The following is a 15,620-nucleotide window of genomic DNA, read 5'->3' on the forward strand; positions in this document are numbered from 1 at the left end:
TGGCATGAGCGTGCAGAATATGGTTGGGAACCAAGGAAGTCAGCATGGATTTGTCTCCAACAGGTCCTGCCAGACCAACCTGGTTTCCTTTTTTGACCAAGTAGCAGGTTTGCTGGATCGTGGAAATTCGGTTGATGTCATTTACTTGGATTTTAGTAAAGCTTTTGACAAGGTTCCCCATGATGTTCTGATGGATAAGTTGAAGGATTGCAATCTGGATTTTCAGATAGTTAAGTGGATAGGGAATTGGTTAGAGAACCGCACTCAAAGAGTTGTTGTCAATGGTGTTTCATCAGACTGGAGGGAGGTGAGTAGGGGGGTACCTCAGGGCTCGGTGCTCGGCCCAGTACTTTTTAACATATTTATTAATGATCTAGATGAGGGGGTGGAGGGACTACTCATCAAGTTTGCAGATGACGCCAAATTGGGAGGACTGGCAAATACTCCGGATGATAGAGACAGAGTTCAACAAGATCTGAACACAATGGAAAAATGGGCAAATGAGAAGAAGATGCAATTTAATAAAGATAAGTGTAAAGTTCTGCATCTGGGTCAGAAAAATGAAAAACATGCCTACTGGATGTGGTAACACTGTGTGTGAACGAGACCTTGGGGTACTTGTAAACTAAACATGAGCAGGCAGTGTGATGCAGCGGTAAAAAAGGCAAATGCCATTTTGGGCTGTATCAACAGAGGCATCACATCAAAATCACAAGATGTCATAGTCCCATTGTATACGGCACTGGTCAGACCACACCTGAAGTACTGTGTGCAGTTCTGGAGGCCTCACTTCAAGAAGGATGTGGATAAAATTGGAAGGGTACAGAGGAGAGCGACGAAGATGATCTGGGGCCAAGGGACCAAGCCCTATGAAGATAGGTTGAGGGACTTGGGAATGTTCAGGCTGGAGAAAAGGAGATTGAGAGGGGACATGATAGCCCTCTTTAAGTATTTGAAAGGTTGTCACTTGGAGGAGGGCAGGATGCTGTTTGTGTTGGCTGCAGAGGAGAGGACACACAGTAATGGGTTTAAACTTCAAGTACAACGATATAGGCTAGATATCAGGAAAAAAATTTTCACAGTCAGAGTAGTTCAGCAGTGGAATAGGCTGCCTAAGGAGGTGGTGAGCTCCCTCTCACTGGCAGTCTTCAAGCAAAGGTTGGATACACACTTTTCTTGGATGCTTAGGGCTGATCCTGCGTAGAGCAGGGGGTTGGACTAGATGGCCTGTATGGCCCCTTCCAACTCTATGATTCTATGATTCTAACCTAGGGACCCTTCCCTTCCCACCCCCACCAGGCCCATCATTGTCCATTTTGGGAGAGGTGGGTGGGTGGGGAGAAGTGACCATATATGATCATATCATCTGATGAATGTTTAGCAAATTTTACAGATATATTAAAAATATCTAAAAATATTTTTTAAATATTTAAAATCTATCTAAAAAATTAATTAGCTTCCATCCATTCAGGAAACCCTTCAGGACCACCATGAAACCCCTGCTCAGTGTGCTGTCACCACCCCCGCTGCCCATCTTCTGACAAAGGCCCCAGAAGTGGGATTGGTCATGGAAGGCAGTGGAGGCAGCGGTGGCAGCAGGGCTCAGCACTGGGCCTAGCAAGTCATCTACTGGTGCACTTCCTGAGGTGGAACAATGGACGTCGCGTCCATATTCATATCCGTTTCAGGGGACACACCTGTAGATGTGTTTCCACATCAAAAATGTTGAAAGGAACTGGAGCCAGTACCAAGTCCTGTGGCACCCCACTGCTCACCACCCTCCAATCTGATGAAATATTGACAACTGCTCTTTACGTGCGGTTTTCTAATCAGCTCCCTACCCACCTAACCAAAAATCTAGTCTGCAGTCCTCTAGTTTACCCCTCAGAACATTATGGGAAGCCTAACCTCCCTCACAGGATTGTTATTGGAAAGTTAAAAGAGAGAATGGGAGAAAGTCATAAGCCATTTGGGTCTTCATCGTGGATAAAAGCAGGATAAATTTGTAAAATAAATACATTAATAATCTCTCATCCACCAGTAGAACCCTGGGTAGGTTGATTTCCAGATCAAGATTCTGTCTCCTTAGAACTTTATATTTTCCACTGGGGACCCTGGTGGAGTGAGGTAGACAGGAAACTGAGCCAAGGGGAAATCTTGTAGCGTGGTGGCCGAGGAAAACTTCAGTCCAATGGACTTAGAAAGGTCTAACTCTCTTTAGAATTGTATTGTTTAGAACTGTACAGGCTTAGAAATTCCTGGAGCAACTTGGCCCTATCCATTTTTTAAAAATATATATATATAATGTAAGTCCCTACTGTCTCCCGGCTTCCTTTAAAGCCGTTCTTCAAAAGCATTTTGACTATCCTCGCAAGAGGTGGCAAACTGAAGTTCAGAATCATGGACCTCTGCATGCCAGAGGCAAAGATACAGAAAAAGAATCCAGGTCTTTTAAAAAATGCTTTTGATGTCTTGCAGCATTCTCCCTTACAGCAGAAGTTCATGCATTAATGAACTGGAGCTTCAAATATCTGTGCTTATGTACGTGGTGTAATGAGGTCTTTTTTTTACAGGTGGGCTCCCAGTTACCCTCACAGGTTCAGGTTTTGATGGGATAAGCCTAGTGGTATTCGGTTCTCAGCCTTGCCCAATTAATGCCAGGGCCAGCAACGCAACCGTCATCGAATGCTGGCTTCCTCCATGGGTAAAGAACATCTTTTTTTTTTTGTTAATGAGGGAAGGGAAGTCAGGCTAAGGCAGATTCAAAGAAGGTAGTGACACACACCAGAAATTAGCAGCTTTGGAGAAGGAGACTTACAGGTGGCTTTTAAGGCCATTTGTGGTCTTGGCCAGTGTATCTTGAGGGATTGTCTAACTCCCTATGCCCTTCACAGAGCACTTAGCTTTGCGAATTCCAACAGGCCAGGGGATTCCCTGGCTCATGGGAAGCTCATCTGGCCTCTTCAGTCCTGGTCTCCACCTGGTGGAATGAGCTCCGGAAAGAGCTAAGGGCTTTGACGGAACGGACACCATTCTTCAGGGCCTGCAAGACGAAGCTCTTTCAGCAGGCATTCGGCTGGAGTTGGGTTCAGAGTTGGGTCCTTGGAACTCCTCCTCTGAAATGCTCCAGGTAACATCATTGCCTGGAATCAGTGGTGGAAGGGGGGATTGGATGGTTAGTTTTTTACTATTGTTACGGTTTTAATTTTGTACTATTCATTGTATTATTTTATGTTGTTAGCCACCATGAGCTGGCTGGGCCAAGAATGGCAGCCTACAAATCTAGCAAACAAACAAATAAATGAACATCTCCTATCAGTTCCATTTGAATTGAATAGAGAACAAATTGTATTTTTTAAAATTTCACTGGCTGCTATCTGCATTCTCTACCGCATTACATTTGTGTTCCGGATTAGATCTCTGAGGAAGACCCAGTTAGGGGTTGAAATGCATTAGGTCTACGTTGTATCATTCAGATTATGTTATTTCAATGATTATCCTATAGGCTTTGTTTATGTTTTTAACTTTTAAACTGTCTTAGCTATGCACAATTAATGTGGATATGATTTGATCGTTTATGATATGATTTAACCGGTTTCACTGTCAGCAGCTGACCAGACGCACACAGGGATCTCCAGGGGCTGTTCAAGGAGACATAAATTAACGAAGAGACAGTGGCCAACGTCAATAGACAGTGGCAACTGGGGCTCATGCCCTGGACACCATACTAGGCACCAATGAAGACCCCCCAAAATCACAGTGTGGAGCCCCCCCAACAGTACAGCACCTGGAACCGCAGGGCCCATGGCAAATTCTACGTGTGCTCGTAGAGTAAACCACCTCTGGGATGGGGACACTTCCTGAGTCTTCTGTCAGTGGGCTTTGGGTTGCCACCTCTGAGCTGGGAAAGACCTGGAGAACTGGAAGAGGAAGCCGGGAGAGGGCAGGGTAGAATGCTGTAGGGTCCACCTTCCCAAGTGGCTGTTTTCTCTAGGGGGACTGATCTCTGTCACCTCAAGGTCAGTTGTAAAAACAGTTCTAGCTGCCACCTGGAAGGGGCACCATGGCTGACTAGCACAAAATCACCTTTTGTTCCCCCACCTCACCCCAATAAATCCTGCTCTTTGTTTCTAGAGAGGAGAAGACCATGTGGTCAATCTGACACTGGCCAGTGGATGTGGATCCGCTCTCTTTCCTGATGCATTCATGTATGATGCTTCACTAAACCCATTTATTATTTCTCTGAGCAGAAATACAAGCGGCACAGCAGGTACGAGAGAGACGTTCCCTGTATATGTTCTTTGAGAGGGAAAAGAAAATCTCCTTCTGTTCTTTTCCTAATTTTGTAATGTTTATTTATAGTTTTTTTGTTGCTGTTGTTGTTGTTATTATAATATGGTCATTAACCAAAGTAAACGACATACATAATAATTAAACCAATTCTGTCAGACCACATCAGATATAAAATAGACCGGGGGACGCCAAGCTGTCAGCGGCAGGGATTTAAAAAGGAGGAGAAGAAGAGTTGTTTCTTATATGCCACTTTTCTCTACCCGAAGGAGTCTCAGAGCAGCTTACATCGCCTTCAGTTTCCTCTCCCCACAACAGACCCCCTGTGAGGGAGGTGATGCTTAGAGGGCCCTGAGATTACTGAAGAAGAAGAAGAGTTGGTTCTTATATGCTGCTTTTCTCTGCCTGAAGGACTCTCAAAGCGGCTTCCAATCACCTTCCCTTTCCTCTCCCCACAACAGACACCCTGTGAGGGAAGGGAGGCTGAGAGAGCTCTAATATTACTGAAGAAGAAGAGCTGTTATTTTGCATCCCACTTCTCCCTGCCTGAAGGAGGCTCAAAGTGGCTTACATTCCCCTTCCCTTTCCTCTCCCCACAACAGACACCTTGTGAGGGAGGGGAGGATGAGAGAGCCCTGATATTCCTGCTCAGAACTGCTTTATCAAGGCTGGGTTGAGCCCAAGGTCACCCAGCTGGCTGCATGTGGGGGAGTACAGAATTGAACCCAGCTCACAAGATTAGAAGTCCGCACTCCTAACCACTACACCAAGCTCCATGGACAGCTGGAGAGCCACCTTTGTCCACCCTTGAAACAGACTACGCAATAGTCTCAATTTCATCATTCACAGTTAATACAAAATAATACAGGTCATGATAAAGCATATATATATACAATTATTTCCATGTATTTCAGATTAATTCTGAAATTAACCACCCTAGATGGGACTCACGTTCTACTAACTTGTTCCAAGAAAGTCAGCAGACTTCCCTCATCTGAACAAGGCCTCAGAACAAGGCCACCGCAGTGAGACAACCCAGGTAGCAGAAAGGCATGGGAGAGCCATGGCAGCACGTAGGAAGCTATGCTTCTGTCTGCATTTGCATTTGGTATGGAGCAATGATGTTGGCTCTTGTAGCTGCAGGTTGTCTGTTCTGATTCCTCCTTTGCAGGAGGCAGTACACTCTCCATTGGCATGTCGTCATTTGCAAACTATACCAAGTTGGATGTGAAGGTGGCTATTCAAGACTCTGTGGCAGAAATCCAGGCACAGACCCGACATGGACTCCACATTGTGCTGCCTTCCTTGACACGGGGACTCTACCACCTTTCTGTCTTCCTTAACAACATCCTGATAGGTGCAGAGGGGTAAGAGAACGCAACTCAAATGGCTACTTCTCCTGGACTTCAGAAGAAGAGGCTAAAACAAATGGAGCTGTGCTAGGATTCCTGCAAGGGGGTAGGGGATGTCTGTGGTGCATTTTGAAAAATAAATGAGAATTAGGGCTCTTGTGCATCCCCAATAATCAGACGATCGCGGTGTGTTCTCCATTCCAAGTTTGCAGTTTTAAATGTTCGGGTGGTCAAAACAGCTTGTTGCAGAAGAAGGTGCTTTTAGTCCAGTTTGGATGCTGAGGCACATCGTAGGCACACCTGGCGCTCTCCTGCTATTGCAATTGATCTCCAGCGAAACAAGACCAATTGAAAATAGTTTAGGCAGTGGTCTATTTGGCATCCAGGGCAAGCAAGTGGGCAAGGCTTGGCGATGTGGGGGCCGGGCCTCTGCAGAGAAACACCAACCCCCCTCCGCGGTGCCTGACATCGGAGAGGCTGGCTGCCTCGGGCTGTGAGTCCCTTGGCTCATCCCCACCATTGGGAAGGTGGGACGGGGGACTCGCAGGCTGGGGGGTTCCATCTGGCAGCCCGCTGTCATGAGTGGCCGCTGCACCCAGCCTCGGTCCTCGGCCTCAGAGACTGGGCTGCCTTGAGCTGCCATGTGCCCTGCTGAGCCATCTCCACTTGCTAGGCATGGGAGGGCATGGGCTGGTCAGGGCTACTCCCACCACTGCCTAGTGCAACCCCATCAAGTATGGCACCTGGGGCATGAGCTGCACCTAAATACATGGTTGAGCTTAGTTTCTTCTTGCTAATAGGATGAGGTAGGAATAGAATTTAAGGCCAAATTTGAACACGTGAACACACATGAAGCTGCCTTATACTCTTCAGGCCTTTTGGTCCACCAGGATCACTCTTGTCTACTTCGTCTGACAGCAGCTTTCCCAGGTCTCGGGCAGAAGCTATTTTGTATCACCTACTACCTAATCCTTTCCACTGACTAGAATCACTGGGGATTGAACCTGGGACTTCCTGCGTGCCAAGCAGGTGCTCTGCTGCTGAACCCTGGTCCCTTCCCAATAGTAGGTAATCGTTTAAGGGAGCACAAAGAATGGGAAGAGCATGTTGACTAGAAGTGCCAGTAGAACAAACCAGAGTCTCCTCTACAGGGCCTAAACATTTGCGCTTGTGAGCATTAAAGAAAGCTGCCGCGCACGGAAATGCAGCTAGCCTTTCCTTGTATATTTAACCGTCCTACAAATTCAGGTGGGGACCACCAACTCTCTGAATTGTGCCTTAAATTCAAGCCAGGACCCAAGATTATGTGGGATTTTCTGTGTGATACAATGCAAGAACTTGTTAAGTGCGGGGTTTCTTTTCCAGAGTGGAGCTGTCCATCCAGTATGTTACAGAGGTCTTTCAAATGGAACCATGTTGTGGTTCCTTGCTTGGTAAGTGGCACTGGCATCTCTCTGCAAGTTTATGTAGGATACTAAGAGATCACTGACAAGTCTCTTTCCCCCCCAAAATTTGTCTAGTTACTTGTATGTGGATTTTCCTGGTGCCCATTCTTCTTTGCTCTGATGGATTGGAACCTTTACGGAATGTGTGATTATGGTGAACAGGTTATATTCTGTTGGCTGGCCAAGGAATAGATCCTATGAAAAAGTTCAGCAGGTCCTATGAACCAAAAGTGGATCCATCCTCTTTCCTCCAGTTCTCTCCGATTCCCTGCCTACCCCCTCCCTCCCCAATTCCAGATGTGTATAACTTCATGTTCTAACAGGAGTAACTTATTCAACCTGAATCACTTGTGCTGCTGTATTAAATGAAAACATCAGTACAAAAGGGCCAGTTTGCCACCTGAGCAACTCAGGAGTGTGGCTCGTGCCTGTCCAGTCTGCCTCTGGAGCTCACCTTGGACCTCAAGTGGGCAGCATGACAGAAGGCTCCCTGCACCCTCTGCATAGCCCTGTGCTGCTGCAGCCTTCCATATGCAACAGAAAAGCAAAGGTTCAGATCACGGGAGGTGATGGGACCACTTTACTCTGCTCTGGTTCAGCCTCACTTGGAGTCCTGTATTCAATTTTGGACACCCCAGTTGAAGAGGGATGTAGACAAACTGGAGCTTGTCCAGAGGAGGGCAACAAAGATGAGGAGGGGTTTGGAGACCAAGACGTATGAGGAAAGGTTGGGGGAGCTTGGCCTGTTTAACCTGGAGGAGACAACTGAGAGGGGATCTGATAACCATCTTCAAGTATTTAAAAGGGTGCCATATGGAGGATGGAGCAGAGTTGTTCTCTCTTGCCCCGGAGGGATGGACCAGAACCAATGGGGTGAAATTAATTCAAAAGAAATTCCGTCTAAACATCCGGAAGAAGTTCCTGACAGTTAGAGCGGTTTCTCAGGAGGTGGTGGGTTCTCCATCTTTGGAAATTTTTAAACAGACGCTGGAGAGCCATCTGATGGAAAGGCTGATTCTGTGAAGGTTCAAGGGGGTAATTGGTAATTGTAGTCCATGGACAGATGGAGACACATGGTAACTGTAGTCCACGGATAGATGGAGAGCCACAGTTTGGCCATGCCTGGTCGATGCATATATGGGCATGCAAGAACAAATAAACCGTGACAATGTTTTGGCCATGGTGAACACTAATGTTCTTTTGGTCCAGGGTCAAAGGGAATCGAAATCAGGAGTCCCAGTAGGCACGATGGCACCTGCCAATAGCTTTCTTGGTGTTCAATAAGTATTTTTAGAAAGTGGATGTGTGTCATTTGGGGCTTTGGCCCTGTAAGGATTTTGACTGGCCACTGGAGATGTGATTAGCTGTGCAGATTTTTAAAAACTTTGCTGCCCCCACAGCACAAAGATCTTCACTGTGTGACAGAACGAAAGCTGCGGAAGCAATTTCTGTGGCTGGCTCCACCTTCTGTGGCAGCCATTTTGAGGCTACACTTACCACAAAGTGCCCACAGGTTAACAAAAGTTGGGGGATCCCTGGCCTTAATAATATCTTCCTTTTATAATGAGATTTAATTACATTGCATTATCATTTTATTATTATCCTAGGTGGAACGTTGGTCACCATGTCTGGAACAGGCTTTATCAACAACCGGCATCTAGTTTCCATCTTTGTGGGCTCACAGCCTTGTCCTGTTTCCTACCTGAATGAAGAGAAGATTGTGTGCCATAGTCCACCCGTTACTCAGCTGTCCAATGCCACTGTGAGAGACCTTTCAGCCAATGTGCAGCTGTTTATTGGCAACAGGTCATCTGTAGATGCATCTGTCTCCAACATGTCAAATTTCTCCTTTCTTTACAAAACATCTTTGACTCTCAACATTGTAGGTGTTGAAGTAGAAATGGCGAATGGTACCCTGGGTCTGAAAGTAGAGGTGGACAACACAACCGATTTGGTAGCTCTCCTTGGGTCTGTCAAATGTGAGCTGAAGATAGATCACACCAATCATTCTACAGTTTGCGCTCAGTGCTCCTTACCTCTAAATGTTTTTGAACCAGGACAATACCCCATCAGAGTTCTCCAGAAGCAGATGGGCTATGCCAACATAAAAGCTGCAAAGCAGAGCTTCACAGTAGTTCCGTTGATAAAGACCATCTTTCCATCTCATGGTTCAGTTTGTGGTGGTCAGTTGCTCACTATATCTGGTCTTAATTTAAAATCTCAAACTAATTCATCTCGGGTGAATCTGACCGGCAATTTCACCTGTGAGATCCAGAGCTCCAATGATACCGTTATAAGGTGTGCTGTCTTGAGGAGGGATCTTCCAATGCATAGTGGTCATTTCTGTGGTGGGTCTCAGGACCTTGGAGTTACAGTGACTCTGAATGGAATCATTAGCCATTGCCTGGGAGAATGTTTGTTCCACCAGCTTAAAAACCTGACCTTCATTATTGATGCTGTGACTGTAGAGTTCAGTGAGTTGTTGATTCATTTGCTCATCAGAGCTCAGAGTTCAACGTGGACGAAGGAAGAAACTTCCATAGAGGTGGACAGTTATTTCCCTTGCAACATCACTTTTTGGAATGAAACCAGAGTTGAATGCCAGTTAAACAGCCTTGCGGCAGGCGACCACATTGTTTCTGTACAACACAGGAAGTGGGGGCAGGCTTGCCTTCGCAGGAAAGGTTCCAATGTCTTCAGAATAGATTCCCGTGTGCTTCAGTACCATCCCCAGAATTTCAGCATCAATGGCGGAGGCCTTCTCACCCTACAGGGCATAGCGGTAAAAGGAAGGGACAAGACCTCCATCGTCGTAGGAAACCACCACTGTTTCCTCACCAGTGCCTCATTTTGGACAGTTCAGTGCCTTGTCCCTTCAGGGCACGGGATCACCACCGTGAGGCTTTACTTAGACGGCATCTTGTACTTTGTTGCCGAAATAAACTACAGCAAAAATTCCACTCCTGTTTTCCTTTCGCTTCTACCTCCTGTGAACCAGTTTCTGACTATCAGGGGGCTGCGGATCAGGCAAGCAGAAGACATGTACGTTTCCATAGGAGGGGCTGCCTGCAATAACGTCACTGGTGATGACAGAACTTTGCAATGTGTGATCCCTCGGCTTCCCGCAGGGACCTATAGCGTGACGGGTGGGGATGTCCTCAGAGGCAGGGCCTCCTCAGGCTTGACATTCACTTCTCTCCTGACCATTGTCTCTGTGACCAGAAGTCATGGTAAGTGCACACACTGCTCTGATCAGCTGAACTTTTGGGCATTTTGTGTATTAGAAGTAGCAGAGTTAATATAAATGATGAGTCCAGACAAAGTGCTATTCAAGTAAAAGTATATGAACATGACTAAAGAACATTTTTGCAAGGGCAGCCCTGCACGCCCCACCCCATGTGTTCGCGGGGAACAGCAGGGAATTCTGCCCCGCTGCAATGGCATGGCGGCAGTGTGGTGCATAAAGGGTCATTGTGAGGTGCAAACCATCTCCTGAGAGAGGATTCTCATCACAATAGGGTAAGCCATGGTCCAGAAACCCACATCTTTCACGATGACACCAATGACGTACGAGTCATTTATTTGCATTATTTTTCTTTTCCTTCCTAAGCCACAGCCATTAACAGGGAGAATTGCTTAAAACACAACCTTCACCTTTTCCCCCAGAGCCACAGAGTCTCCTTTAATATGCTCCATGGTGCACTGGGCAGTATCATTTGTTCCTACATGAATAAGGAGGAAGGGATCATGATCCGTGGGCTTTAAGAGCCTTTCCAGCCTTTCTGTGACATCCTTCATGCGTGCACCAGGTAGACAGCATAGCTCTGAAGACAACATGTCCAGTTGACGTAGTTTTGCCTCCACCCCTTTCAGTAGGGGATCCCCAATTATCAACACCTACTTCTTCCTACAGTCTTCTCATCCGCAGGGGCCCATGAAAAATCTTTTGAGCTTCAAGAGGACTGTGGGAATAGTCCTTGCTCCTATGGTCTTGTATCAATATCTACAGGCAGGTCCTGGAATCTATTACTGAGATTCAAAGAGGCAGAGCATTTCCTCATTTTTCTACACCTATTTGTAACTTTCCTCCATGTGTTGCCCTCCTGTTTTGTGTGCTCCTCCCCCAAAAGTGCTTTGTGAGTCCCGCCGAAGAATTCTTCACCCCCCTTTATAGAATTCAGTGTGGACAGGTGTGCCTGTAGCCTCTGTATCTTCTCCTCTTGAAGTAACAACAGACACAAAGCTCGCTTCTCTCTGTTCTGGGTTGCTTTTTCTCTCCCAAGCAGGCTAGCTTTTATTCAGTTACAGATCAGGTCAAGCTTCTGCCCCTGTGCCAAAGTCTGTACAGGCTTGATAGACTGCCTTTCTCCCAGCCCTGCAGGACCTGCCTCCAGAGCGTTGACAATTGCTGCCTCTGCTTTCAGCCCACTACCTGGCTGTATGATGGGTTGTATCTGACAGGTCTGCAAGCCCAGTTGCAGCCCTGAACCATTTTTATTTATTTATCATATACCCCCCCCCAATAAAAATATCACCAACACCAAAGATCAAGAAAACCATCCTACCCCATCTCCCTACACATCTCTCTCCAGTGTCAGGTTGGTCATCCATTGGTGGGTCCCCTTAGAGGAGGGGGAAGAGCTCAGTATGGACGTTTGAAGGGGGGGGATGCATGTCCAGAGTCCTGTTATAAACAACCCTTCTCTTGTGGAACAAATTCAAAAGTTGGCTTACAATAATAAGAGAGTTGAGTTCTTTTTCTGTTAGACAATTCAAGTTTGCGTTGGTTTTAAGACTTTACAGAGACTGAAAGTTAGGGCCATTCCACATGACTTCAATGTGCAAATTGCAAACGCTACTAATTTGCAGTTCCGCAAGACGTCGCACACAATCTGCCACATTCCTGAAACAGTCCCGCAAAAAGCGATTCGTTGTAGCGCTTAAGGGGAAATCGGGAAAAGTGGATTCACCTTCCGAAAAGCGCTACACTCTTGCAAACAATCTGCAACACTAGCAAAAAAGACCTGTGTATTCCCATTGTTGCAGTTCCAGCAAAATCCCTCCCCCTGGCTCTCTCCTCCGAACTTCTGGCAACACGATCACCATTTTTTTTATCTCGGAGCAAGCAGAAAGCAATGAACCAGTGAGCTTTCATTCACGCAGCGAGGCTTCTCCGGCTACAGTCCCTCCACAGAAGTGCTTTAAAGCTCCCCTAAGTCCCCAAGCACAACACAGCCCCATTTGCAAGTTCCCTTTATTTTCAGCCGAAAATCGCGCCCGTACAGGGGGGAGGGATTTTTCTTTTCACTCGGGGGAGCGTGGCAATGATGAATCGCCAGCTCACATGCCAGCTGCCAGCTAGATGGGTCTCTCCGTTGTAACGAATTAATGCAGATTCGTTGCAATGTGTTTTTTTTTTACTTTTCTTAAAGGGAAAGGGGCTTTCCCGGAGCATGATAACAACCGCCCATTGGCTGTTCATTTGACTGATGGCCAGGGGCGGGACAAAGCACAGGAAAAATTGCTTCCTGTCTAGCGATTTTTGCAAGACCGGAAACCTGTGGGAAAAGAATGAAACACTACTGGATTCCACAAAAAAAGCAGGTATGCGTAACACCGAGATTGCACTTTTAAAAATAGCGTTTCCGCCTTGTGGGACCAGTTGGCAACATTGGTCCTTGTGCGGAAATACCCTTAAATTAACACATCATGCTGGAATTCCATGGCTAGAACTCCAAATATGTGATTTGGCCTTAAGGCTGTCAAGCCCCCCTCCCCATCATTGTGGAGCATCCCATTTTCTGTCACCACTCAGAACAGAGGAAAACCGATTTAAAAATAAATAAATAATAAAATTTAAAAGAAACTAACCAGAATTGTCTATACAGTGATATCACTTCTGGGAAATACCCAGCTCTAAGAGTGATCAGAAACTCTATGGTAAAACCATACTTTCCAGAAATTCCTAGAGGTACCACTTTGAAGCTTGGCTGGTCACCTGGCTAGCAGTGATTGGCCCTCAGTCCCCCCTTACCTGGCACTGTCCAGGGCAGAGCTATTACCTGCTCTCCAGTCTGGCCCAGCTGCTGCTTTTTTGAGCACCACCTCATGGCAATCTACAAAGGGAGCAGAGTTTTATGGACTTCTAGAAGAGCTTGATTCAGAGGGTACTTATGTTGGTTTACACTATAGATTTGAGTCTTAGAGACCAACATTATTGCTGGGGCATGAGATTTTGAGAGTCAAATGAAAGAAGCTTTGACTTTTGAAAGTATCTACTCTAAAAATCTTGCTGATTTCCAAACTTGAATATAGCTGTTCTAGGAATATACTTGAATATAGCTGTTCTTGTGGCGCATAGAGCCTCTTGTGGCGCAGAGTGGTAAGGCAGCCGTCTGAAAGCTTTGCCCATGAGGCTGGGAGTTCAATCCCAGCAGCCGGCTCAAGGTTGACTCAGCCTTCCATCCTTCCGAGGTCGGTAAAATGAGTCCCCAGCTTGCTGGGGGGTAAACGGTAATGACTGGGGAAGGCACTGGCAAACCACCCCATATTGAGTCTGCCATGAAAACGCTGGAGGGCGTCACCCCAAGGGTCAGACATGACTTGGTGCTTGCACAGGGGATACCTTTACCTTTACCTAGGAAATACTGATGTGGATAGTGAGACCTTGGCAGCCATTCAGCTCACTGAAAATTCTCTTGGTTCCCCCTTCTGTCTTTTCTTTTCAGCCGGCCTCGGTGGTGGTGAAGTGCACCTACGTGGGACCGGATTTTCTCCAGGGAATACCTCAGTCACCATTTGTGGCACACTCTGCAAAATACTGGATGACGTTACCACAACGGATCTGAGCTGTCTAGCCCCACCTTTGAATGGTTAGTTCATTTACCAAGTATACCTGAGAGATATGGGGAAATGAACAAGAATTGAAAGATTGTAACCCATCAGCTTGTTTCCTACTGCTCCACTCAGGCAGTCATAAAGTCTTCCTTGGGCCACTTCAGGGACTTTTTCCCCTACCCTTTGGGCTAGATGAAGATTTGATGGAATTGGAGTGGCAGGATAAAAGTTGTTGGATGTTTTCTTGCAGCCCTCTGAACTGAGCCCAGTTCATCATTGTGAAGTCCTTCCTTCCTTCCTTCCTTCCTTCCTTCCTTCCTTCCTTCCTTCCTTCCTTCCTTCCTTCCTTCCTTCCTTCCTTCCTTCCTTCCTTCCTTCCATCCTTCCTTCCTTCCTTCCTTCCTTCCTTCCTTCCATCCTCCTTCCTTCCTTCCTTCCTTCCTTCCTTCCTTCCTTCCTTCCTTCCTTCCTTCCTTCCTTCCTTCCTTCCTTCCTTCCTTCCTTCCTTCCTTCCTTCCTTCCTTCCTTCCTTCCATCCTCCTTCCTTCCTTCCTTCCTTCCTTCCTTCCTTCCTTCCTTCCTTCCTTCCTTCCTTCCTTCCTTCCTTCGATTTCTAGACTGCCCCTCTCTGCAAGCAGACTTGGGGCAGCTCACAACATATAAAAACACAGTTAAACATAAAACAATTTAAAATGTATCATGTTCTGCAATCCCCACTGTCTCTTCCAGTGCTCTTCTCAATCATGGTGAATGGTGAATTTCACAGGTGTGGTGGGATATCAGTATGGGGAGAGAGAGGGCACCTGAAATGGGTAAAGCAGAGGGAGGGCCATAGTTGTATCTCAACTGTCCTGGCCTCAACCATAGGCCTGGTATAAGACTGCCATTATGTAGACCCTGTGGAACTTTGTGAGCTCCATCAAGGCCCGAATCTCTACAGCCAACTATTCCACCCAGCAGAAGCCAAGGCCAAAAAGGCCCTGGCTCTGGTTGAGACCATTTGGCTAGAGCCCTATGATTTGTGACACATGAAATCCAACAATGGATCTGTCAGTTTGTGGATGCTGCACTTTTGTGGATGCAGCACTATTGTTGGTGTTGCACTGTCAGAATCAATTGCCTCTTAATTGTTTGTATGCACAGGAAAATCTGAAGGTCATCTATTGTGTTGCTATTACAATAGCGCCAGATCCAGAGATGAGTAGATATGTAGATTATTTTTCCCCAAGAAAAATCTACACATCTGAGGGGATTTCCGCACCCTTTAAAAATAGTGAGATAGTTACCTTTCATTGTCGTTATATTCCGGCCCCTCCAAATGACGTCACCAACATGCAGCGTCTAAGCAGTAAACAGCCGGCTACATCCTCCATATTAAAGCACTAGTTGGTGAATCCTAAAAAGTGGATTCACCAACATATGTAGTGCTACCTACCAGATAGCAACCAGCAGACCACCAGCAAAGAAAGCGCTGTCTCTGCCTCCAATGTTCCGCCCTCGCACCTACCTCCTTCATTCCCCCCACAAAGTGGAAGCACAAAGCATGTCTCTCTAAGCTTTCCCCCTACTCATGAATGAGGTTCATTTTTTAAAAAGCAAGACTTATGATTCCATAAGCGGTGGCAATAAGGAAGCACTATGCACCTATGATTAGATGCATAGGCGTTTCAATGGAGAATTATTGATTTAAAAAAGA

The 15,620-nt window shown here is 46.4% G+C and overlaps 1 protein-coding gene across 2 annotated transcripts in view; it reads left to right on the plus strand.

Moving 5' to 3' along the window:
- The window catches only part of PKHD1 (PKHD1 ciliary IPT domain containing fibrocystin/polyductin), a 454,238-nt gene that overhangs the window by 87,240 nt on the left and 351,378 nt on the right, over nucleotides 1–15,620 (plus strand). For both annotated transcript variants that reach the window (XM_077315063.1, XM_077315054.1), the window contains exons 28-33: nucleotides 2,574–2,704; nucleotides 4,135–4,270; nucleotides 5,462–5,657; nucleotides 7,008–7,075; nucleotides 8,695–10,317; nucleotides 13,816–13,959. In XM_077315063.1, coding sequence (XP_077171178.1) covers nucleotides 2,574–2,704; nucleotides 4,135–4,270; nucleotides 5,462–5,657; nucleotides 7,008–7,075; nucleotides 8,695–10,317; nucleotides 13,816–13,959 — 2,298 coding nt within the window. The remainder of the gene's footprint in view (nucleotides 1–2,573; nucleotides 2,705–4,134; nucleotides 4,271–5,461; nucleotides 5,658–7,007; nucleotides 7,076–8,694; nucleotides 10,318–13,815; nucleotides 13,960–15,620) is intronic.

This window comes from Paroedura picta, chromosome 1 (assembly GCF_049243985.1).
Source record: "Paroedura picta isolate Pp20150507F chromosome 1, Ppicta_v3.0, whole genome shotgun sequence".
Lineage (NCBI taxonomy): Eukaryota > Metazoa > Chordata > Lepidosauria > Squamata > Gekkonidae > Paroedura > Paroedura picta.